The sequence below is a fragment of the Euprymna scolopes genome, chromosome 12, assembly GCF_053919585.1.
Source record: "Euprymna scolopes isolate OS-2025 chromosome 12, ASM5391958v1, whole genome shotgun sequence".
Taxonomy (NCBI): domain Eukaryota; kingdom Metazoa; phylum Mollusca; class Cephalopoda; order Sepiida; family Sepiolidae; genus Euprymna; species Euprymna scolopes.
The window spans coordinates 146793555-146819760 of NC_136493.1; the positions used below are offsets into that span (position 1 = coordinate 146793555).

General features: G+C 36.9%; 1 protein-coding gene across 3 annotated transcripts in view; it reads right to left on the bottom strand.

The window, feature by feature from the left end:
- The window catches only part of LOC145291530 (hsp90 co-chaperone Cdc37-like), a 102794-nt gene that overhangs the window by 27614 nt on the left and 48974 nt on the right, over positions 1 to 26206 (bottom strand). For 2 of the 3 annotated variants that reach the window (XM_080137521.1, XM_080137522.1), the window contains exons 2-5: positions 23349 to 23441; positions 16855 to 16988; positions 13655 to 13706; positions 2613 to 2717 (exon numbers count right to left, since the gene is read on the bottom strand). In XM_080137521.1, coding sequence (XP_079993647.1) covers positions 2613 to 2717; positions 13655 to 13706; positions 16855 to 16904 — 207 coding nt within the window. In that variant the 5' untranslated portion in view covers positions 16905 to 16988; positions 23349 to 23441. Of the gene's footprint in view, positions 1 to 2612; positions 2718 to 13654; positions 13707 to 16854; positions 16989 to 21131; positions 21322 to 23348; positions 23442 to 26206 lie in introns of those variants that run through there. The other variant, XM_080137520.1, reaches the window with a different exon arrangement.

Genomic DNA, 26206 nt, shown 5'->3' on the forward strand with positions numbered 1-26206 from the left:
AGCAGCATCTTTCATACGTGGTAACATATTGCTGCTGGGCATTCTATGGACGTTCAGCGTGAATGGAGACCCCGCGATATTATTGTAGACCTTTTGTTAAAACTAAAGGAATTTATCTAAGTAACCTGATTAATGCAGTGTCAGAATATATCCGGTTACTATGGTTTATCTCCAATATTCTTATAGGAGTGTGATATATTTCCATTGTATGGATACTTGGCGCAAACGGAAACCCCACGATATCATTATACCATCTTTTGTTTTTTAGACTTCCGGTGTAAGACACAGTTTTCGACGGTGCTATACATTTTAATGGACTTTTATTTACAGCAAAATACATAAAGATTACAGCCAGCAGTCGGGTAAGTCGATTGACTGCATACTCTACCTCTCTTGTCGAGGGGAAATATGAATAGCTGCCAACCTTTACTTCACTGACACAAACACAAACTTACACATTGACTACTGAATTTTCAGATCAGCTATCTAAATGGGTAATTCATGCAAACAAGCTTTTATACGTTGAAAATGCTTAAATGTGAAAAGACGTTACTCATATGTTTTATACCACAAAAGGATTATGTAATTGTTTACTTGATTTATGTTCGTGTTCGTCTATTCACAGACGTAGTTTATCCATCTTTTCTTTTGTCTACCTTTCAACTGGCTTCCTTGTATCATGCTTTCAACATGTTTGGAGGACATTCATTCATGCTAGTACTTACTCTGCAACTAACGGAGTAAACGTTTAATAATGTCACTATATCTCGTTTTATATAATGGGCAAATGTATGAGGGATACCTCGTTTTATATAATGGGCAAATGTATGAGGGATACCTCGTTTTATATAATGGGCAAATGTATGAGAGATATCTCGTTTTATATAATGGGCAAATGTATGAGAGATATCTCGTTTTATATAATGGGCAAATGTATGAGGGATAATATGTATAATTAAAGTGGGCTCAACGGTTCATCTGAGGTCAACGTTCAAAACAACTTGTTAGAATTTCCATCCAATTCACACAAGAAAGAGTATATAACATTGTTGTTTAACAGAAAATACGTTTTAATTTAGCATTGCTGTAAAGGAAATTAAACAGCCAATAGTAATCTTGACAAAAAGAGGGGGAGGGTAAATTCAATTCTAGGCTGGTGTGTTTGAAAAGACCAATCTCAGCACGTCCGATTTGTATCATTGTCTGACTCCAAATACCGGTTCGGGAGAAAATGTGTAGACACTTCAAAGAACTAGTCCAACAAACTGTATTCATACGCGAAACCAACCGATTATTCAATGGAATAATTACTCAATAATAAACCTGTCTATTTACACCAATGAAAATAGTACAACAAAATATATGACTGCTACAATCTTTTCGATTCCTATCTTTACTAACGTTTATAATCGCTTCCAACCCATATTATAAATGGACCATTTGAAAGGCATCATTAGTGTTCAGATGAAAGTTTAAGAAAAATTCCCTTCTCAAAAAAGAATACAAACAAACGGATTCCAAATTCATGTTATTGGCTGTACAACTACTTTTTTTGCACATTTAAAAAAAAACTTATACAGAAAAAGAAATTAAATTTTAGTTGTAAAACAGACAACTTTTTTAGATTCTTCAATTAAAAATATGAGTTATTTTCCTGATTTTCATTTTTCGGGCATAAATGAAAAATGTTTTCATATTATTAATTATCCTGACGGCACAACATATTAAAAACTGTCGGGTTATTATAGTGCCATTAACATAATACAGCAATAATAACTAAATATTCTCTAGTAAGAATTAAAATTTGAAATGTCAGCTTAAATTCTATTTAGGTCCAACTCTTAAAATCTCGCAAGACATTCTTCTATGTTAGACATGTGAGAGAAAAAGAAGACGAGGGGAACATGTTGCATGCTCGACCTTGTGTCATACATGCAGAAACTAAGTTGCCCTCAAAATTACAGAAACATTGAAGTTCAAAATGGTTATTCATAACGTGGTTGCTGGTCGTCCTTGTATGTGTTTTACTTTGATCCCTTCAGAATGAGGAACTGTCTCTTCTGTAATAAAAAGTATCTCATTTATACCTTTAAAAAGACTAACTTGACACAATTCTGATGAAAGAAAGCCAATCATTTATCGGAAATGATCTTCCTTCCAAAAAGGGAAGAAGACAGAATCAGAGAAATCGAAATCACTAATTAGTTATACCTTGTTAGTCCATGTAATTACATTGGCTCAAAAAACGGAGTGTTGCTTACTATTAATCTCCCCCCTCTCTCTCTCTCTCTATCTATCTATATATATATATATATATATATATATATATATACATCTTTGAGCAATGTGACATCATATTGTTTTTAATACATTTTCACAGCCAAAGTAATTTTCAATCCAGTTCAGTAAATTGACCTCTACTGACCCCTCGACTGTCCGATTTCTTGTTATCTTCAATTAAAAAATTATTTTCAATTCGATTTACCTGCTTAATATTTAAGAAAGCTAGCTATATAGATTAGGATAGATAGATAGAAAGAGAGAGAGAGAGAGAGAGAGAGAGAGAGAGACACACACACACACACACACACACACACAGGGGGGGGCGTCACCTTTTCTTCTTTCTTTAACATTTCTTCCTTTTCACGAAATTTCTTTTCCTGATCTTCTAGATCATTCTGCTTCAATTTCAGTTCTTCCATTTCTTCGCTTGACACCTGAATAGGATGGAATGCACAGATTTAGACAGAGAAGATTTCATGAAGGAGAAAAAAAAGTCAAATATTAAAGGAAAAATGTAGTTTGTGTAATGAAAAAAATATCTACACAGTTTTTTTAGGGAATTTCGTCTATAACTATAATCAGTAAAATGTCTTTTATTGCTTTTGAAATAATAAGTAAAGATAAAAGATATGACCTTCACCTTCACCGAGGTGAACGATTTATATTACCTTCACCGAGGTGCGCGACTTGACACACAAAAATAAACCGCCTCTTAATCACCTGCTAACGCATGCGTCACTGTAACGTCCAATGACAATAACAATCACAACCTTCTCACTCGACCTGCCTTTATACCACTATCTCAATCCCTTCTCTTGCGCATGCGCCTGTAGATTCCTGACAACCTCGAGACTTCCGCTTATAAAAACCCAAGTTTTGTTGTCGCGCATGCCTATACAAGGCACAAACATGAGGGTGTTTATTGTGTTGGTAAGTACTACACTCCCCCCTGATCTGATGATCACATAGAGTGCACTCCGGGGGTGGCCCCTTAGTTCGTTGGCTTCTGCGAAGGGTGGTATTTACACTGTCGGATTCAGGTTCTGGTTCTGGTTCTGGTTCTGGTTCTGTGTGAGGTTCTGGTTCTGGTTCTGGTTCTGATCCTGCCTGATCAGACGAATTAAAACTACCACTCTCTTGCTCGGTGACCTCACTCATCAGCAGCTCATCATCTGATGATTCGTCGCTCTCTGTAGTTGTGGGATGTACTTCACTAGCCGGGCGAAGATCGCGCACATGGCGTGGGGTTCCATCAACAAGGACCGACTGCTGGCTGACCACTCCAGATATTCGTCCTCGCTTGAACTTGGTGGTGCACCGGTTTCCAGGGGGTCTAACCCAAACTGGATCCCCTACCTTGTATTTGTTATGACTCTCCTCGTCGATTGGTTGGACAGTGTCAATGCCCTTTATCCTAACATGGTATTTGTGTATGGCATTGGCCGGTGCTGTTGTTAGTGTTTTCCTATTCTTTGGTGTGACGTTATACCAATACGTGGCCTCCGTAATGGTGCATGGTTTTCTGGCAGCAATTCTCTTGATGCTGCGATGGCTCCTCTCAGCAATGCCATTCCCTGATGGCACATGGGCACATCGCAGTTGTAGTCGGACACCCCACTCATTCAACAACTGCCGAACTTGGTGGCTACAAAAAGCAGCATCGTTGTCCGTCAATATCTCTTCCGGCGCACCTTGCTCAGAAAAGATAGATGACAGTTGGCGGACAACATTCGCTGAGTCCTGCCTGGTCATTTGCCACCACACCGCAAAACGAGTGGGTCCACAGTCGATAAGGGTTAGAAAGGGCTTACCACTGTAATGGGTAATATCCATTGCTAATCGTTGCCACACATGCTCAACTTCCAATCGCCCCTTCTGCCATTGCTCAGGTGCAGGATCGATAGACTGGCATGCCTCACAGTGCCTGATGATCTGCCTGACATCCACCCTTGTCACTGCCGGGTCTACACGCCTCGCAAAATACAAAGTTCTTTTGATACCTGGATGTCCACTCTGCACATGAATTCTTTGTATTTGGCATGAGCTAATCGCGCCAACTGCGCAAGATCGAGCAGTGAACTCCACGCCTGTCTTCACAGCTTCATACCATTTGTGAGGCACACGGGTTAGTTGGTCTGCACGATTACAGTGTGATGACACGAGCGTTACACTCACCGACAGGTCATATTCTGATACCAGACTCTTCAGGGTGTTTAGCCTCTGCCGGATTAACATCTCACTGGCTGCCTTAGTACGGACTCTTGTTTGTCCCGAGAGAGTGTCGGACACCCAGTGGTAGACGCAGAGAGAATCCGTGTACAAGTGTAACTTCTTCGACTGCCATTGCAGTGCCAGATTTAAACCCTTCACAACAGCATCCAGTTCCGCCAGGTTGATGTGTTGAGCATCATTCACGGGTCGCAGCCAGCATGCGTCTTCAATTACATTTCCACATTGCCCCAATAACACTCCCAATGCCAAAGAACTAGCGTCAACCCATACATTCAGTGTCCCCATCGACACACCATTGTCCACGGGCAGGATCCTCCTTGTTAACTCTCTCTAGGGTTTCTGTCGTCATCAGAGTTAGAAGAGCATCATCAGATACATCATCCCAACCTGTAGTTACTAAACTTGCCCTGCATTTGATGACGCCCACAGCTGCTCGGAGCCAGCCACACGCTGGTAAGTGACCAATAAGTTTCCCACACAAAGAAAAAATAGTCCGCACTAAGGCAGCCAGTGAGATGTTGATATACACTTAGGGCGCCTCCAGCCAATCTTAGGGGAATCACGGTATGCACCCCCTTTACTTCACAGAGGTTGCAGGTTAGCTCAACCCTTTTGACCCAGTCGACAACAGAAGTGGATCTGTCGAATTCGGGTATCAGTTTTAAATCAAACTTTGCCCCAGCCATAGTTGTCCAGGAAAAGAGACAAAATGAAATAGCCGAAATAGCTATGACCTTCACCTTCACTGAGGTGAACGATTTATATTACCTTCACCGAGGTGCGCGACTTGACACACAAAAATAAACCGCCTCTTATTAAAGGAAAAATGTAGTTTGTGTAATGAAAAAAATATCTACACAGTTTTTTTAGGGAATTTCGTTTATAACTATAATCAGTAAAATGTCTTTTATTGCTTTTGAAATAATAAGTAAAGATAAAAGATATGACCTTCACCTTCACCGAGGTGAACGATTTATATTACCTTCACCGAGGTGCGCGACTTGACACACAAAAATAAACCGCCTCTTAATCACCTGCTAACGCATGCGTCACTGTAACGTCCAATGACAACAACAACCCCAACCTTCTCACTCGACCTGCCTTTATACCACTATCTCAATCCCTTCTCTTGCGCATGCGCCTGTAGATTCCTGAAAACCTTGAGACTTCCGCTTATAAAAACCCAAGTTTTGTTGTCGTGCATGCCTATACAAGGCACAAACATGAGGGTGTTTATTGTGTTGGTAAGTACTACACTCTACAAAAGAAGAGTAAACAGGAATGCCTTTCGTAAAGATTTTATCAACTTAAAAGTATACACGTGTTTTCAAGAAATCAATATGGCGGAATCCTTAATTCCGGCCAGGGGGAATAACTCCGATCATTTATTTCCGGAAGAGTCAAAGCAATTTATTATAACATTTTCCCCTTCAACAATAATTAAGTATGGAATTACAGAAGTTAAATTTAGTCTGTTCAGTACTAGGTTAAGAAGTCCTCATATTTACTTGGAAATCGTCGCATTCTGGACGATCTCCGCACTGACTTACAGGGATTTTAGTCCTCAGCGTCCACATCTTGGGAAGTATGGATATTTTTAGGATCAGGTAAGGGATTCTTCTCCTTCACGTAGGTATTGTTTTCGTCAGTTAGCGGTTCTTTAGGGGCTTCAGTGCTTGCAGGATTGTTTTTATTGTGTTGGTCTTCTTGATTTGAGGAGTTAGGAGCCAGGTCTCGCACATTGACAGTAGTTTCCGCACTAAAGGGTAGTCGTACATGAGCATAGTAGGGGTTGACGTCTAATAGGATAGCAGGAGTTACTGGAGGGTCGAGCTTACTAGACTTAGTATGGTTTCTGACATATATTGGGCCTGGTTTCGCCCAAGTGGGAACAGAAGTTCCGGAGGAAGATTTACGACTATATTTGAACATTCTGTCATAAGGAGTCGTATTAGTGGCAGTGCATAGTAACGACCTAATTGAATGGAGAGCGTTTGGTAGTATATCTTCCCAATGAGGCAGTTTCATGTTGCTAGAGTGTAAGGTCGTTTGGATGGTTTTCCATAAAGTTCCATTGAGTTTCTCAACTTGCCCATTGCCCTCAGGGTGGTATCTACTTGTTTTAGAGATGGCGATACCTTTGTTACATAAGTAATCTTTGATTTCTCCTGCAAGGAAGTCGGCAGCCCGATCAGTGTGTATCATATCGGGCATACCAAAAATTGAAAATAGTTGGTTTAGGCAGTGGATCACGGTTTTGCAGTCATATCCTTACAGGGGAAGGCAAAGGGAAAGCGAGTATATTCATCAATTATAGTGAGTAAGTATTTGTTACCACGCACAGAAGTAGGTAAAGGGCCTTTAAATTCGATGTTTAATCGCTGGAAAGGTAGTATAGCCTGTATGAGTGTTCCTTTGTTACAACTGGCAAATTTAGGTTTCACATACTGACAGGAGGAGCACGAGTCTGTTATATTTTTAATTTGTTCTAAAGAGAAAGGAAGGTTTCATGTTCTGATGAAGTTGTTGAGTCACGTGACACCAGGATGAGATAGTGTAACATGCAAGTCGCGGAGGTCTTACAAAGTGTGCGTTAATGCAAGAAAATGTGTCAGTAACTGTATTTTACGTTCCTGAATGTAAACAATACTGAATTTGAATTCTGACAGTTCGATCTGCCAACGACATATCTTACCATTTTTAATTTTAGATTTCCTCTTATTATCAAACATAAAACTGATGCTTTTTTGATCTGTAATAACTTTGAAATGTCTACCAAGTAGGAAATGTCGCCACTTTCGGAGAGCTTCGACAATCACAGCAGTTTCTTTTTTGACAGCATGATGTCTAATCTCATTTGGGTTTAGTGTCCGCAAAAAGAATGCAACAGGTCTACCCTGTTGGTTTAGAGTAGCAGCAATGCAGTAATTACTGGCATCAGTTTCTGCTACAAATTCTTTATCCGGGTCAACAGTTATAAGGGTAGCATTTCTTAAGTCGGTCTTCAACGTCTGAAAAGAATTTAGAATAGACGGGGGAAGTGGAAACTCCTTGTTATGGTTGAGAGGCAGTATCTTATCAGAAAAGTTTCGAATGAATTTACTCTAGTAAGAGAACATACCAATTATTCGTTTTACTGTAGTAAGAGAAGATACCAATTATTCGTTTTTGTGGCCGGAAATTTAGAGGCGGTGGCATTTCAAGGAGTGGTTTTAGCCTCAGGTAATCAGGAGCAATTTGATTGTTCTGGATTGTGTAACCAAGAAGTGTAATAGAAGTAGCAGAAATGATGCTCTTACTTTGGTTGAGTGTGATGTTGTATCTTTTCACTACATTATAAAACCTTTGAAGGTTGTAGTCATGCTCTTTTTAATCCTTTCCGCATATTGTGACATTGTCTACATACACAAAAGTGTCTGTTGATTTTTCTCTTTCTACAATGCCATCGATGCATCTTTGAAAGGCACTTACTCTGCCAGTGACGCCAAAAGGAATACGAGTAAATTGGTAAAGTTTTCCATTTACTTCAAATGCTGTGTATTTCCGATCGGCGTGACTAATTGGGATTTGATGGTAAGCAGACTTCAGGTCGAGTGTTGTAAAAACTTTGTATCGATCTATGTCATCAACCATTTTATTAATGTTCGGGATGGATAGACATCCAGTTCTGTAAATCTATTTATGGTGTCGCTGTAGTCGACCACCATTCTTTTTTTTTATTCTTGTTAGAGGTCACTAAAACTTGGGCTCGCCAAGGAGATATAGAGGGCTCTATTATGCCTTCCCTCAACATTCTGGCAGTTTCCTCTCTAATAAATATGTTGTCAGTGAATGAGTGACGACAAGATTTGATGGCAATAGGGTCTTCCGTGTAAAAAGATGAGAGAAAAAGGGAGAAGGAGAAATTTTGATACATGGAAAACTGTCCCTCTTACCCATTGCTCCGATAACAAGTTCTTCCCCGGGACCGTCAAATTTCAGGGTCACAGTTTTATATTGTTTTGGGCCTTTTCCGATAATCATATCAATGAACAGATCCTTAATTACTTCCACTGTCATGGCGTGGTGGTTTTTACTGTTTAGAGAGATGTCAACAATAGTTTCACCAATTATTTTTGCATGATGGTTAGGACCCACCAATGCTATGGCTTGCTGTTTGGGAATAATAAAAAGGTTTCAGTTTTCTTGCTGTATTTTTGCTGATAAACGCCCCACTACTTTCCCATTTATTTTGCATTTCGTGTATGTAATGTCTTTGGCACCCGTCCCTAGTCAGGAGAGATTTGGTGGGGGGAGTCCGGATCGTATAACACAGCAGCAGTGGAGGAGGAAGATTTACATACCTTTGCCCAATGGCCATTTTCCTTACATTTCCTACACTTGGCATTATGCGCAGGACACATCGCTCATGAATGTCGTGTGTTCCCACATAAGAAACAAATTCCTTTTGGTAGGGTATTTCCTTTTATAGTGGCTTATCATATGCTTCTCCGCTTGTTCTAGAGATCTAGCCATTGTAAAGGTCTCTTATAGAGTTGAGAATGGTTTTTCGAGTAGGCACTGACGAACAGACGAGGAGGAGACGCCGCTAATGAAATTCACAAGATTTGGTACATACTTCCAGTTTTTGCATGAAATCGTCGATAGTTTGTGCCGGGTTCTGTTTATTCGTCAGAAGTTGATGTTGGTTAAATATAACGTTTGCCGGTTTTATGTAAACAGCGTCTAGTGTTTCTATGGTGCCATGTTACATGATAAGGGCTGTCCCCTTTTCATGTAAGTGAAAAAAATAAGGAATTAGTTAAATGTAAATATGAAATAGGATAGTCAAGGATTCGAACTTGCGAAGCTATATTTGGAATTGAGAATTCCAATCATAAGTTAAAATAAACACAGAATATTATTATAAATGGAATGTCCAGTAAATTGTTGATTGTGTTAAAATATTTAATAAATACAAATTTTGCTGGAAACTATTCACATTCTTAGAAAGAATGCATAATAATATGGGTTACAGAATTAGACAAGTAGTAAAACAACAAAGAGAATGTGAAATTTCCTGGTCATCAGAAATGGTTTCAAAAACGTACAAATCGTGCATGTTTAAAACACATGAGTTGTGGTCACGTTGACCAGACATATGTGTGACGTCAGGGCAGAAATGATTTCTCAATATAGGAGGGTTCGAAGTTAGTTTGAAAAAGATTAGAGCAGAGAATCAGATCATGTCCGACCGGCCGAAGAAGAAATAAACGTATCATCATGTGTTTTTATAACTGCTGTCTTGTGTTGTGTCATTCTACCAAAACAAAGGTAAAGTGAAATTGTATTAATATGAACTTTCTGCTTATAAAAATGTACAACTGTCAAACGTAAATATCGAACGCACTCTCGGTCTATCTATCAAGATATTCATAAGTCTCCTCTCATTGAATTACATGCTAGGCTCTCCTGTAGTTGCCTGTACCCTGCTCGTTATATATAAGACCTGTCTCTATATCTCAACAATATGAACACTCACAATGAATATATATAATATCTAGCATCTCACAACATGATCACACACATGAACACACTAAGACTAATACGAACAGTCAACACCCAAGAATAATACATACATCATCTTAATACCACCCATTACATAACAGCCATTGTAATTCATAGCATCGCTTATTATTTCAAATATTGTCGCTGAGACTGAATTAAGAAGAGATTTTGTGCATTATTTTCTATTCCTCGTTGTTTAAAGTGCGTAAGTAATACTCGAACGTCAATTTCCAGTGTTTATAGACTTTTTCCGAATTTGGAGCTGTTGGTTCTATGTTAAATCTGTCCGGACGCAGTAGTTTACCCATTTTTTTTTTTAAGTTGATAAAATTGAAATGATAAGTAGATATAAAAGAAGAGTAAACAGGAATTCCTTTCGTAAAGGTTTTTATCAACGTGTTTTCAAGAAATTAATATGGTGGAATCCTTAATTCCGGCCAGGGGGAATAACTACGATCCTTTATTTTTTTAATTTTTATTTTATTTATTTTTTTTTTAATTACATTTTCACTCCAAACAAGGCACATTGCCACTTTGGTGTAGGGGGCTACTTTCAGGGGTAACATCTACTGCGGTACTATGTGGGGGTTTGGGCAGCAAGATGTCTGTTCACGTTACACTTGAACTTCTGCACGTTAGTACAGTTAGGGAAGAAGGGACCTGGAATGGAATTCCAAAGTCTAGTGGTTCTGGGGAAGAAACTACTGGAGTAGAAAGATCTTTTACATCTAGGGATCTCTACTGCGTGGGGATGGGATTTAGCTGCCTGTCGGGTTTGTCGAGGGTGTCTACGTCGTGGGGGCACAAGTGATTGCAGTTCGTCAGAGCATTCACCATTAAAATACTTGTAGAACAGGCAGAGGGATGCAACGTTTCGTCGATGGGACAGAAGCTGAAGCTTAGATGCCAGTTCAGGGCCTATCAGATTGGTGACTCTCTTTTGAACCTTGTCTAGGAGCAAGAGACTAGTAGCAGATGCACCAGCCCAAATATAACAGCAATACTCCATACATGGGCGAATGGTGGCCTTATAGAGGTACAGGATACTTTCAGGTGTTAGTAATTTTCTAGCACGGTAGAGAGAGCCTACCTTCTTTGCAGCAGCCCTGGTAATGCTTTCAATGTAATTGTTCTAACTCATGTTTCCTGTGAACGTTAGGCCAAGGAATTTGAAAGATGGTCTCTCAGATAAAGAGTCGTTGGCAATTGCTATTGGTGGTAGAGAAGGTTTCTTGTAGGTATTAAAGGAAACTAGTTTAGTCTTGGCGGCATTGAACGTGACCATCCATTTATGTTCCCATTCCACTACAGACTGGAGGTCACCCTCTAGTATTTCTGCCATTTCTTTAGACATGTGTTCATTTTTTTTCCTGTCGTGCCTGTAATAGAGTGTGGTGTCATCAGCATATATACCCATCTCAGAGGCAATTTTGTTTGGGAGGTCATTTATGAATATTAGGAACAACAGAGGTCCAAGGATAGATCCCTGGGGCACGCCCGCATTTATATCACACTGTTTAGATGTATGACCGACGAGGACAACCTGGATTTTTCTCTTATCTAAGAAGGATTTAATTATGTTTAGTTTTCTACCAGTGATACCATATGATTTAATTTTCCTGAGGAGACCCTCATGCTATACCCTGTCCAAAGCCTTAGATATATCTAGAGCTACTGCTCTGCCCTCCCCCGCTTTGTCCAGTGAGTGGTATATACGTTCAGAGATTACAGTTAGGATGTCTGCTGTTGAATGGGCTTGTCTAAAACCATATTGTTGATCAGTCAGAAGTTTAGCATCTGTAAGGTGCTGGACTAGAGCGTGGTTAAGGTCTCAAATATTTTGGCAAAAAGTGAGAGGAGGCTAATGGGGCGATAATTTAATGGGTCCGTTCTTTCACCAGAATTCCAACAGCCCGGAAAGCAAGATTTATTAAGGCATTTGTTGTAGAGTTTGGAGAGAACTGGAGCTACTTCAGCTGAGCACTTTTTTTAATAGCACAGCTGGGATGAGATCGTGTCCACATGCTTTTGAAGTGTCAAGGTTTTTATGATAGCATACACCTGAGCAGGGGTGATTTTCAAATCATCTAGCGTGGCGTCTGTCTGCATAGGAAAGTCAGGTAGGTGGTGGTTGAGAGGGTCCAGTGTGGAGTTTGAGGCAAACCGACTGGCAAGCATGTTAGCCTTTTTGGTTGCTGAGCAAACAACCTCGTGATTGTTGGTTAGTAGGGGAATTGTTGATTGCCCATTATTTACTACACTGTTGTAGATTTTCCAGAAGTCATGATTTCCTAATTTCTGTGCTTCAATGCGTTTTTTAGGGGTTTCAGTAAATTCTCTTTTAGCTGTCGCTATTTCTTTCTTAATGTTACTTCTAGCTTCTATATACTTCTGTCTGTTTGAAATGGACTTATGTCGGTTAAATCTTTGGTATGCATGCTGCCTTTGAGCAATGGCAGTTGCGCAAGTCGAAGTAAACCATGGAGGAGAGTGGGGCTTGCTATAAAATTTCCGCATGAGAACATGTGCTTCAATTGCCGTTTTGAACCATTTAGTGGTCTCATTTGCGCACTGTTGAGCAGGAAGAGAAAAAATAGGTTACTTAAAAATTAAGAACAAGCGAAAAACAAATTTCCTCCGAATTAAAAATAAAAATAATAATGCAGCTTAGAAAAATATTTCGAAATGGAAACAAATCTAACACAAAAAAATATTTAATAACGTGCTTCGTTTAAAACGATTTTTCAATTAAACTATCACAGTCATTTCCCCTTTGATTTCTGGTTTGAAAATTAAACGATTTCAGATTTCAGATAAAATAAGTTAAATCAAATATAAATTGAAATTTAAATAAACTAAATAATAAAATATTTTTTAATTAGTAAAGTTAAACAAAGCTATTATGCCAAATAAGTAATATCATCAGCTAATTATTTGAATAGATTTAATTTAATGTGATATGCTACTGACCGTACCTCAATCAATGTGGTCGATGTGGTTTGAAGAATGCTATAAATAGAAATTATGTATGAAATGTATTATCTCCGTTGACAGAACTATCCTATCATGGGTGTTAATATTTCTTGAGTAGGATTGTAAGAGAAATGTAATATCATAGAAAATTACAGACAGAATTACTAACAAAAAGTCTATAAACACAGTTGAAATAAGCATGGATTACCAGGGTAAACTGATTATAGAGAATGCATTGGTTATGTAAAGTAAATATGACTTACTTTGTATTAGCTCGGAACTATTCTGATAATGAATGTGGTAATTAGTAGAAAATGAATAGTTGTTTAAGAGTCTCGTTTTAGTGCAACTAGAAGTAAGATACGACATGATGCCAGTGGTATAAAAAAAAATCATGAAAACATGTAGACGTAGACTAGCACACATCTGACTAGGATCCATTCTAAAACAGAAAAAGATTGAATATAGATTTCTAACTTTTTATGTGTTTAGATTTAGATGTCTCTTTAATTTCTGAAATTAGAAAGTGCATTCTTTTCTTGCACAGTATAATTGAAGGGGGGATAACCTAAATATAATTCAATGGAAGTAGCTCTGAATATACTGAGCGAACACTTACATTATCTGCATCTTGAAGTTTTTTTTCAACATTTTGCTTCTCACGTTCAATCCTAAAGAGAAAAACAAGTGGGAAGAATTAGTCAAAATTACCTTACAAAATTACATTACAAAATTACATTACAAAAATTACATTACAAAATTACATTACAAAATTACCTTACAAAATTACCTTACAAAATTACATTACAAAATTACATTACAAAATTACATTACAAAATTACATTACAAAATTACATTACAAAATTACCTTACAAAATTACATTACAAAATTACATTACAAAATTACCTTACAAAATTACATTACAAAATTACCTTACAAAATTACATTACAAAATTACCTTACAAAATTACATTACAAAATTACATTACAAAAATTACATTACAAAATTACCTTACAAAATTACCTTACAAAATTACCTTACAAAATTACATTACAAAATTACATTACAAAATTACATTACAAAATTACATTACAAAATTACCTTACAAAATTACATTACAAAATTACATTACAAAATTACATTACAAAATTACATTACAAAATTACCTTACAAAATTACCTTACAAAATTACCTTACAAAATTACATTACAAAATTACATTACAAAATTACATTACAAAATTACATTACAAAATTACCTTACAAAATTACATTACAAAATTACATTACAAAATTACATTACAAAATTACATTACAAAATTACCTTACAAAATTACATTACAAAAATTACATTACAAAATTACCTTACAAAATTACATTACAAAATTACATTACAAAATTACCTTACAAAATTACATTACAAAAATTACATTACAAAATTACCTTACAAAATTACATTACAAAATTACCTTACAAAATTACATTACAAAATTACATTACAAAAATTACTTTACAAAAAGAAAAACATGAAAAGAAAAAATGATACATTTTTCTTTTCTTCATTTTTTACTTTGAATTTACAAAAATACAGAGTAACAACAACAGAGAAAGTTAATTTCATTATTTAAATTTTCCAATTTCTAATTTTTTCAGATAACTTAAAAAAATTTTTTTATTACATTTTCACCCCAAACAAGGCACATCGCCACTTTGATGTAGGGGGCTACTATCAAGGACATAAGCTTGCTACAGGGGTACTATGTGGAGAGTTGGGCAGCAAGATGTCGGTTTATGTTACACTTGAACTTCTGCATGTCAGTACAGTTGGGGAAGCAGGAACCTGGAAGGGAATTCCAAAATCTAGCGGTTCTAGTGAAGAAACTACTGGAGTAGAAGGCTCTCTTACATCTAGGGATCTCAACTGTGAAGGGGTGGGATTTTGCTGCTTGTCGGGTTTGTTGGGGGGGTATTTATTTCTCCCCTTCTGTATTTTATCAGCAAGTCTAAAATAAATAAATAAAACATTAACTCTAAATCGGAATTGCCAAACAACAACAAAAAATTAGTTCTGAAATCATTTTTTTAAATTCATTTTTTAATGGAAGCTATTTTAAAAATACAAAAAATGGTTACTTGTTCTGTCCTATGCTACATTGTCAAGAATTGATTCATTAATAATGCTGGTTGGCAAGTCTATGATTAGGATTATGAGTTTTGTTTAATAGCACATCAACCTGATATACATTGAGGACATTGCAAAGGCTGCTGCAAAAAAGTGGATTCCCTCTATCAAGCTAGAAGACTACTCACACCTAAGAGTATCTTGTACCTCTACAAGGTTACCATTCGCCCTTGCATGGAGTATTGTTGCCACATCTGGACTGGTGCATCTACCATTAGCCTCTCCTTCTCGGATAGAGTCCAAAAAGAGTTTTCAATCAAATAGGTTCCACTTTGTCAACTAATCTTCAACCCCTGTTCCATCGCCGCAAAGTTGCATCTTTGTGCCTGTTTTATAAATATTTTAATGTGCTCAGATGAATTCGTTGCACTTATGACCCTTCGATATATATATCTCTGACAAACCTGTTTTACAACAAAATCTCACCCCTTCACTGTTGAGGTCCCTAAATGACAGAAAGCTTTCTATTTTAATAGTTTCTTCCTTCAAACAGCTATCTGCTACCCTAAGTGTATTGATATGTAGAAGTTTAAATGTAATGTAAACAAACATCTTGTTAATCTTTCCTAGGCATGATCCCAATTAGTAGCCCCTTACATCAAACTGGTGATATGCCTTATTTGGGGGTGAACGTGATTAAAAAAAGATGTAATTTTGTGACATGCAATCTCTATTTACATGAAGTTATATGTGTTTATATATTTCTATTTATTGGATTTATTCAGAAACTATGTAATTTGATTATTATAAATTTTGTAACACGGCTACTATGCATAAAAATTGGTAATGTGCACTATATTTAGTTTTAGTGCAAAGTGCAAGGGGCAGATGGAAGCCTTTTGAGAAAATTAAGACACCTAGAATTTTAGTGAAATTTTAACAATAAATTAATTAATAAATATTCTCCAAATTTCAGTTTCTTCGGAATATTTTAGAGAATTGTTATAAATAATGGTAGAATGTCTTGTCGTATTGGCATCTCAAAAGGGGACTTTTATGATTTAATTCCCATGTTTACACAACATACAAAATAATGATTATATGTTTGGAGAAAAACTCACACACGTGGTTGCTAACCCCTCCCCCTAAGTAGAAATATAATCTAATATATAAAAGGCTATATGTCTGTTTGTCTGCCTTCATATTTTCAAACTTTATCTCCTCCGAAACTAGAAGTCGCATAGGGGCACTACGGGTCTCAAATGATTGACTTTTTTATGGACTGTTCTTTTATGGGTCTTTAGCCGGTTGAAATAGTTTTTAAGGGGTAAAAAATTGGTCAAAATTGAAAAAACCGTTATACATTTTGTACATTCATCTTAGTTTATTTTTAATTTTTAATCAGTTTATGTGTGTGTCACGTTTGTACAGTGGTAACGTTACCAGCTTTGAATGCTACAGTTTTGCTTTCGGTTTCAATTCTAGCTGATGGCCTCCAAATACTTTTTTTTACTTTTAAAATCACGACTCTATAATAATATATACGAAATCTGGACAAATTTAAATATCATATTTACGCATATTTTACGCCCTGGCAAAGCTGAGTGTCCCCTCCCTCGCTAGTATCAAATATTTAAATTCTTCAAATACAATTTTCAGTACTGACGTTCATTATGTACATAAGAAAAGAAAATTACTTTAAAAACTCTTCTTCAAACTCTTTTTTATCTTGTGCTGCTTTTTCCATTTTCTCAATTCGGGCATCATGACGATAACGGAACAAACAGGCTGTGTCAACATTAGGATGAGTATCATCCTCATCATCAGAGATCTTTAAAAAAAAATAAAGAAATGGAAAAGAAGTTTAACATCAGTTTCATAATAATAGCTTCCTAGAGAAAGACAGGATTTTATTTCGAAAAAATTTAATTTATATACTATTAAAAGTTATGGTGTTTTTGTAATTTGTCTGTTCATACACAAATAGAAACTTGTGGTTGGTCAACAAAAAAGGAATAGGTATAGGAAGCAGTTATGAACATTGACATTTATTTTCTCTCTCTGAATGAAGTCTGAGATGATTGTCTTACTTGCTATTTGCTTTCTCGTTTCCCTTCACCACTTGAAATTATTTGTCTGGAGGGCTAAAAAAACATGGAAAAAGTGTGAGTGTCGTTGGATGTAACGGTGATGATAATGGCATGATGATGATGATGATGACGATGACGACGACGACGATGATGATGATGATGATGATGATGGTGGAAAGAAAGACATTGTTAGGAAAGCTTGTTATGGTATCAATTTAATACACGCACACACTTATTTGCAGATCTTGATAAAGAAGAAATCTGTTTTCTTTTACGATAATTTCTGTTGACACAAATGGCCTTTTGAAAACGTGACGTCCAATATAAAGAAACCTTAAAAAATGTCAGAAATAGCGCCTTTTGGCAATTTGACAAGTTCATCTGAATAGGACACTCCTGTAAAGAAAAGCAGTTAACCAAATTCTGGGTGATCAAAAATTATTATCGGGTCACCCGAAATATAGGTAAGATGTTATGAGTTTCTTTGGATAAAGTAAAACAAGATGGTGGATACAAAGTCAAGTGTCTATTAATTATTGTCCAAGGAATTTGATTACTCCAAAAAGCAAACCAAATTATTTACTTTTTTATTCATACGAAATGAGACTTAGAAAAAACCCTTGGTGATGCAAAGGAAGGATGGACCCCCCCCCCCACGTGAATGATGGTGAAATTAAATTCTGAGAATTGGAGGCGGGGTAAAACCCACCTGATTCTCAATATAATGAAAGGCAAACATAGCCTCGAGAACACACTCTTCCAACTGCCTGAAGCTTTCACACCAGTCCAAGAGAAACCCCTGACTTAAGACACACTTTTCCAACTGCCTGGGGCTTTCACACCAGTCCAAGAGAAACCCCTGACTTGATACACTCTGTCAACTACCTGGGGCTTTCACACCAGTCCAAGAGAAACCCCTGACTTGATACACTCTGTCAACTACCTGGGGCTTTCACACCAGTCCAAGAGAAACCCCTGACTTAAGACACACTCTGTTAGGCGCATAATTCATTTCTCATATGCCCATATTTTTATTGTCACCGAAATCGGTTAAATAGCCCATTGTTCAATCGAATCGATTGATTGCCTGCTCTAGTTGGGAACTCCGAAGTCATTGAGTTCACAATGCACTGTAATCTACATTGCGCTGTAAAGAAAATAAAATTATTTTATATATATAACGGTTTGAATTAAAGTTCAAAATGCAAAAGTCAATTATGACTACTACTGTTAAAGTATATTCATTAAAGTTAACCGATACGAATAAAAAGGAATGGTCTCAACAGACGGCATTTAATCTGACAAATAGAAAAAAGTTTATTAGAAAATAGATATACAAATAACGTCGTGTGTTTAGATTTATTGGTTGGAGGTTACCAGTTATGAGATTTCGTTCACCAGTTTTAGGGAGGCAGTCATTAATCTTTAGGAATGTGTTCACGCCAGTTTTGGGAGTGTTTATCATTTCTGTATGTTACTTTACGGTGATTTGTAACGAGAGAAATAATTTTGGCTGAGACTGATTCAAAGAAATATTTTCAGTGAAAAAAACTTTGCAGGTTTTACAATCAATTGTGAGAAAAACGAGACATTGTCATACGATAAACAACAAAATAATGAGTTAAGAAGTCATATATTAACAAAAAGGATAATTTATATATGCGAAAATGGAAGATTTACCGCAATAGTAAAGCAGAATATTTTTTAGAGTTCTTTTAAAAACAAGGGGATTTGTCAGCTGAGACATCAGAGGAAGTCTAGATCGATTTATTACGAACTATAAGTTTCAAGAAAATTGCATTAAAAACTTCTCTGTTCAATTAAATAAATTAATTCATTGAAAGTTGTTTATAAGAGCCATTGTTCTTTTGTTTTCGTATTATAATTGGAGTTTAGTGAAAAAGATTGGAATTTTTCAATGAATAAGATTTAACAGATTGACAGACGATAATGTCGATGAGTTGTGTGCATCTGCATGTTTTTTTTTGGTCCAAAATATAATTATTTGTAGTGCTTATGTATTTTTGGTACTGCGCTATATAATGAAAACCATTTTTTTTTTTTTTTCAGATCATCTACCTCTTGGCCAGTTATGTACAAATGCCAAGAGCGATAGGAGCCTTCTATCATGTCTGAAAGTTACACAATGTTCAACGAGTGAGATCGGAGATGCTCTACTCTACAACTCAGGCTTTCTACCGATCCAAGTTATGGCAACAGGGCCATTGCCAGTTCCTTCAAAAATGCAAATCCGGACGGTTCAACTTGAGGGCACAGCTCAATGAAGTTTCTGGACACGGTTATGGTCTTTGGCGTGGTTTCAAGTGAGGACCACAACATGCCACCTCACATCTTCGAAGTCAACACCAAAGTGTACCTGAATGTGCTGAATAGTGTGGTGATCTCCTGGTGTAATCAGGTGGCCGCTAGCAGACCCTGGGCGAGGCAACAGGACTCTGCGCTGGCCCACAAGTCCAAGGATTGGCTTCAGAAGGAGTGCTACGTCTTTGTATTCTTCTCTCACTGCCCCCCCCCCCTTCTCCCCGACCTGAACCTAGTGGACTACTTCGTTTGGTCATACGTCGATGCCGTCACTAATATGACCTCTCACAACACTAAAGCAAGCCTGATCGCCGCCACCTGCCGAGTATTTGCCGAGCTCTCGTTTGCGCTTGTGGAAAAAGTATGTCCTCAGTTTCGGACCCATATCGAAATGGTGATTGAGGCTGAAGGTGACTACATTGAATAGATGTCAGCTCTACTACATAATCAAGTTACCTGAATTGATTTATTCGATAAAAGATTTAAAATATGGCTGTAGTGTTGTTGTATTTAGGGCGACACTTTTATCGTTCCACGCTGTATGAAGCGTTTATCTAAATTCACATGGAACGTATCTTATAAATATCAGGGTTAGGGTTAAAGCAATTGACGGTTTTGTTTGACGGTTTTGGAGGTGTCCTGTGTGTCGAGCATACTTTTCGAGGTGAAACAGCACCCCTTTTTTAGATATCGAAGGTAAATAAAAAAAAATAATTCCCTACTAAATTCTATAAATAGATACTTTCTCCTAAAAAAAAGGGGGGGGGTGCTTATGCATTGTACGACCCACGATTTCTACGAAGTTACTCGAGTTCGCCTGGCAACTGAGGATAATAACCGGAAAAGGCCAATCGCAATGTTAGGAACGAACGCACTGTCGGTTTTTAGCTAATACGAATCTAAGCAACCGACCATTTTCTACATTCGAAGAATTAAAAAAAAATTAATTTTGATCGCACAGATTAGGGTTAGGGGTTAGGGTTTAGAATTAGGGTTGGTTAGGTTAGATAGATGTTTATTTTTCTTATAGCATTTCAAAATTTGAGGATCGCTGGTCCGGCATTATCCAGTTATTTTCGCCAACTGCCGAGCGAGCCCGAGCCAATTTCGTAGAAATCGCGGCTCGTACAATGCAAAAGTACAAAAAAAAACAAACAAACAAAACAACAAAAAAAAAAAAAACCAAAAAAACAAAAAAACAAAAAACAAACCAAAAACAAAAACAAAAACAAAAAAAAAACAAAAAAAAAAAAACTGTCCGCTTGTGATGAAAAAATCGGTTTTCGTTAAATAAATTCTTGTAAAATTAAAATAAATTTTTTTTAATCTCTTCTGTGAAAAGAAAAAATATCACATTTTGCGTTAAATAAATTGAAAAGAAAAGAAAAATGTACAAAAACAGTTTCGTTTTTCTATCTTACCCCCCCTCCCAATACACTTAAAAGCAAACAGAAAGAAAACCCAGCAAATATTGAAATTGTATGGGTGCCTTTTTTTCCTAATTTGTATCATGTTAATTTAATAAAAAAAAAAAAGGTTTCTCATTTTATTTCCAAACTCACCTCAATGTGGTCCCAACTGCTATAATCTATAACTTTAGACATTTTGTAAACGTTGTTCGGTTTCTTCCTTTCGATAATTATTATCTGTTACCATAAAAAAATGTCTTCACTTTATTGTTTTAAAGCAAGAAGCGCGATACTAGATGTCTATGCTCTTCCTCACCATTTTGGTGCTTCAGTATTTGTGATGATGTCATAAAGTATCTCTTCCACACCCACTCTGTCTTACTGAATGACGTCACAAAACGATGACGACATTCGCAATGGTGTTATAAAGAATATTCTCGTAACTTCCACCTGTTTTAGCGAATGACGTCATACCTTTGTGACATCGTCCAGTGCGCACCGAGACAAAAAGATACAGAAGAAGATTAGCAGAATCCACAAAGTTTTAGTAGTCATCCATGGCATTAAATGTTCATCTCATTACTTCAGATGTGATGGATAACGACGGTTAATGCTGGCATTTAATCTTCAAAATTCCAAAAATCCCACAAAATATTTATTTTCATGGAACTACAATCAAGGCTCTAATTTTAGACTGCTGCTATTAGTCCTAGACTTTCATCTTATTACAGTACTCTTTTATATATACAGTCGTCGTAACCCCCCCCCCAAGATTTTCAAAACAAAAATGTATTATTCAAATTATTGAAAAAAAAATATGCAAACAAAGGAAACGAACGATTTTTCGAAACAAAAAACGTATAATTCAAATTATAAAGAACCGTTAAATTAAATTAATTGGCTACAAAAACAAATATAATAATAAATTTAAATGAGAACATTTGAAAACCTAAAAATGTTATGAAATGATAAAATCATTTTTATTTACTTTTTTCGTTGGTTCGCCCAACCATGGCTTTATGAAGGAGAGGATAGCCCGATGTAGTTTTCTTTTATTTTTCTTCATAATGTTGTTATTAAGAGGTTGAGCCTCCCGAAGAGAAAAAATGTCTTGTATTGGTGCTGTTTGAAATCCGTGTGTGTAATTGCTCGGGTTAAGCGCGAAATTTAAGAATGGAGAGTCACACATTTTAGAAAGCATTTTTTTAAATATAAATTTAAATGAGGACATTTGAAAACCTTAGAATGTTATGAAATTATTTATTTTTGTTGTTGTAATAATGTTTCAACCCCTTTAAAAATACTTAAAAAATTTAAAAATAAATCTATAATATAAATCTCACCTGTCTGTTTAAATGTATGTATGTATGTATGTATGTATGTATGTATGTATGCCTAGAAGGGCGAATGAACTCTTTTTCTGGGTCAACGGCCAACTAGCACGTGTATATTTGTGTGTGTGTGTATATATGTATTGGGGTGGAGAGGGCTCCCTTAAGCCGTGGTGAAGGCAACCTTTCTAGGAGAAGCAAATCTCTGATTTAAAAAAAACCATAAAGCGGAAGACCAGTACCCGCATTAAGCTGGTCTGCAGTTTAATTTGTTGCTGGCTATCTTGCTCTTGCTTGTTGCTGGATCTCAACATTTTGAACCGAGAGAGAGACTTAGCTGTCGTACAAAGCTAAGACTCTGTAACATCATCTTTGTATAGATACTCCCTCAGGTATTTGGGCTCATGGATTTTAAATGTCTGAGGGAGTGGAACTCGTCTGACAAGACGTTGCAATCATCATGTATGCCTAGAACTTTCGACAGACGCGACAGATTTTCACGAGATCAATATCGTTTTGAAGCTCGACCCTTCGGACGACAAATGTAAAAAAAATTGGCCCAAAACATTAATTCCTTCATCCTAAACTGGGCACTTTTCTATAGGGAGGTGTCGCCTTTTTCGCTGATATTTCGAAAGTCATCCCCTCTTTTCGATTGTCTAGCCTTAATTTAAACATATGTCACTTCCAGTTTGGCGATGGGCACAACAGCTAACGTGTCATGTTTTTTTCTTTTCCTCCTTCATAGTACGGGTTTTAGCCTGCCTTCCTGCCTGCCTACTAATACTTTTATTATTTTTTTTGTTCAACACACACCTCCAAACACCCGGGCAACACCGGCCAACCAGGTTAGTTTATTTATAAATTGCAAATGATGCTATAAATCTTTTTTTTTTTTGTGAGAGAACTGTCGGTTGAAAATTTACAAACAGACTTTTCGCCCTATTTTTTCGGCAAAGTTATCAATAATTCTATCAAAATTCACTTCTTCGACAACTTCCCTCTTTACATAGAGGATTGTCAAGTCTGTAAGCCTTACCTGGCTATTGTTGATTGAAGGTAGTTCTCTATGAGCTTCAGTTTCGAGAAAGAGCGCTTACAGCTGGCAATGCTAATACCTCAGGTCTGTGGTCTGCAAGTAGATGGAGAAATGGAGTAAATACACGAAAGTGACCATAAACTCCAAGGGATCTGGAAAATGAAGAAAGTCAAGATAACACAACTATTAGTAGGAACGCTAGGAACAATACTGAAAAACTTTGAAAAAAGAATGGGAGAAATTGGAATCAGAGGGATGGTTGGAAATATACAATGGATAACAATAATGAAAACTGCAAAATATTAAGGAAAACTCTTGAATGTGGAAACTAACACACATGAACTACAGACACAAACTGGACACACAAACGGCTACAAATGTAAAACACAAAGGAACATCATATTGAATCATGAAACCTGAAACTGTACAATTGTAAGATACCGCCCCCTCTGTGTGTGTGTGTGTGTGTGTGTGTGTGTGTGTGTGTGTGTGTGTGTGACCATAAACGGGCACCATACCAAATAATGAGGAGGGTCAAGGAGGATGAAAAGACCAAGGAGGGAAAGCACTAGCCAGCCTTTCACTCGATGAGTGCAAAGAGGGCTGGAACCTTGGAGAGGCTTATTGCGACCCAAATCCTAGTGAAGACAAGAACTCAAAGGTAAGCGGCCATTACGATAATGAAAATTCTTTTGAAAGAGGTGGAGAGTATTGGAAGTCTGGGGAGACTTGTTGTCCAGGCTCCAGAGAACACCACAAGTTGTTCTCAAAAAGCAATCTTTGATGATGGCTTGTGTGACTACTCCTAGTGAGTAATTAATAATGACAATAATAATGTGGCCCTGTTACTCACAGTGTTGCCTAGAATACATATTCCAAAATTTATAATTATCCATTTATTAGTTTAGGAGGAGGAGGAGGAGGAGGAGGAGGAGGAGGAGGATCATCATCATCATCATCATCATCATCATCATCATCATCATCATCATCATCATCATCATTTTAACGTCCGTTTACATGCTGGAAGGCATTGGATGGTTTTAAGAAATTCCAAAGTAACCTATCTCTCTGACTAGGTCTTTGTGTATCCCTCTTTCTTCTCAAGCTCACTTTTATAACTTCCTTTCAAGATTCTCTCTCTCTCTCTCTCTCTCTCTCTCTCTCTCTCTCGCGCTCTTGGGGCGGGGTTCGAATCCTTCGACTAGTGTTTATCGTCATCTCCACTGATGATTGAGTATGCATAAAACATAAGTGTCTGTAGCTATTAAAATAATTATTTATTAATTATAATAGATAGGTATATAGGTGCCGCTTTCGAATCTCGCTAGAATCAGCCACTCTGATGAGTCGTGGACGACGAAACACGTGTCAGTGGATAATTATATTTAAAAAAAAATAATATATATGTCGCTCCCCATTAAAAAGGGGGTACCAGATTGGTCAATGGAAAAATTATTCCCAACCAGCATTAAGGTAAAAATGCACTTTCGTATAAATACTTGAATTCATTCAAGAAAGTATCGCTAACAAAAACAAATAAAAACATCTACGTAAAAGGGATACATTTAGTAGTCCGGCGAGGTTTAGCACCGTGGTAGAGGTTTAGGCTTCTTATCACGAGGTGCCGCTTTCGAATCTCGCTAGAATCAGCCACTCTGATGAGTCGTGGACGACGAAACACGTGTCAGTGGATAATTATATTTAAAAAAAAAAATTATATATATATATATATATATATATATATATATATATATATATATATATATATATATATAGAGAGAGAGAGAGAGAGAGAGAGAGAGAGGTCTTAAAGAAGAATATGTTCGAGTCGATATTAATTGAATCCTCTTTTCCCAAAGAAAACATTATCTTCCATTTCGCATTCATGATATTTTAAAAATGTCTTATTTGTTCCTTTCCATTAATCGGAAGACAATCTATCGCTTCCAGGAAGTTCATATCGTTTTTATTTTATTATTAAAATCTTTTATTTATTTATTTGTTTTTTGCCAAGAGATCAAATCTCAACTCAAATATTAATTTATTCTTTTGATTCTAGCTTTGATCTTTTGCAAAAACTCATTTTAGATTCCTCTTTTTCCCCTTTTACTTTCCTGTTCAATGGTGTTTCAACTTATCACTCGCTTCCCTGTACCGCTGTCCTCGAGTCAACCACGCTCAGATGGTCGCTTACTTTTCCTCCAAAATTGTGAACAAGCTAACCGCGCGTGTCGTAAGGGTTTATTTTTGTCGGTTGATCGCGACGAGAAAAAGAACCAGGAAGGCAGAATGGCTAGAAGTAGAAAAATCGTCCATTGTTCAAAGCTCGAGGAGGCCGGCGAAAACCGCATTCACCACAGAGTCGCCCTTGAATTGACCACTTGAGTTGAAATCCAGGAGAATCAAACAAAACGGGGACATTGATAGTCGATCGGTCAATCTGGTTTTCATCAGTGATGCACACTAATGCAGCAAAGAGGCATATGTGCTCACACACAAACATGTTGTCAACTCGTTAAAAGAACACGCACGTACACGCTTGTATGCACACCTAGTCGTTGATAGATGCAAATGCGAACATAGACACATACTAGCCAGGATACCTGGCGTTAACAGGGAGCATAGATAAAACAGAAAAGTTAGAAGTGTTTTTCTTTCTTTTAATTTTCTCATTCTCTTTTTCTTTCTTTCTTTCTTTCTTTCTTTCTTTCTCTTTCTTTCTTTCTTTCTTTCTCTTTCTCCCGCTCTCCCTCTCTCTCTCTCACGCACTCTCTCTATCATTCTCTTCCCAACACACATCTTCTAGAAAGGATATCCTGCGTTGCCCGGGGACATAGGTAACAAAACAAAAAGTTAAA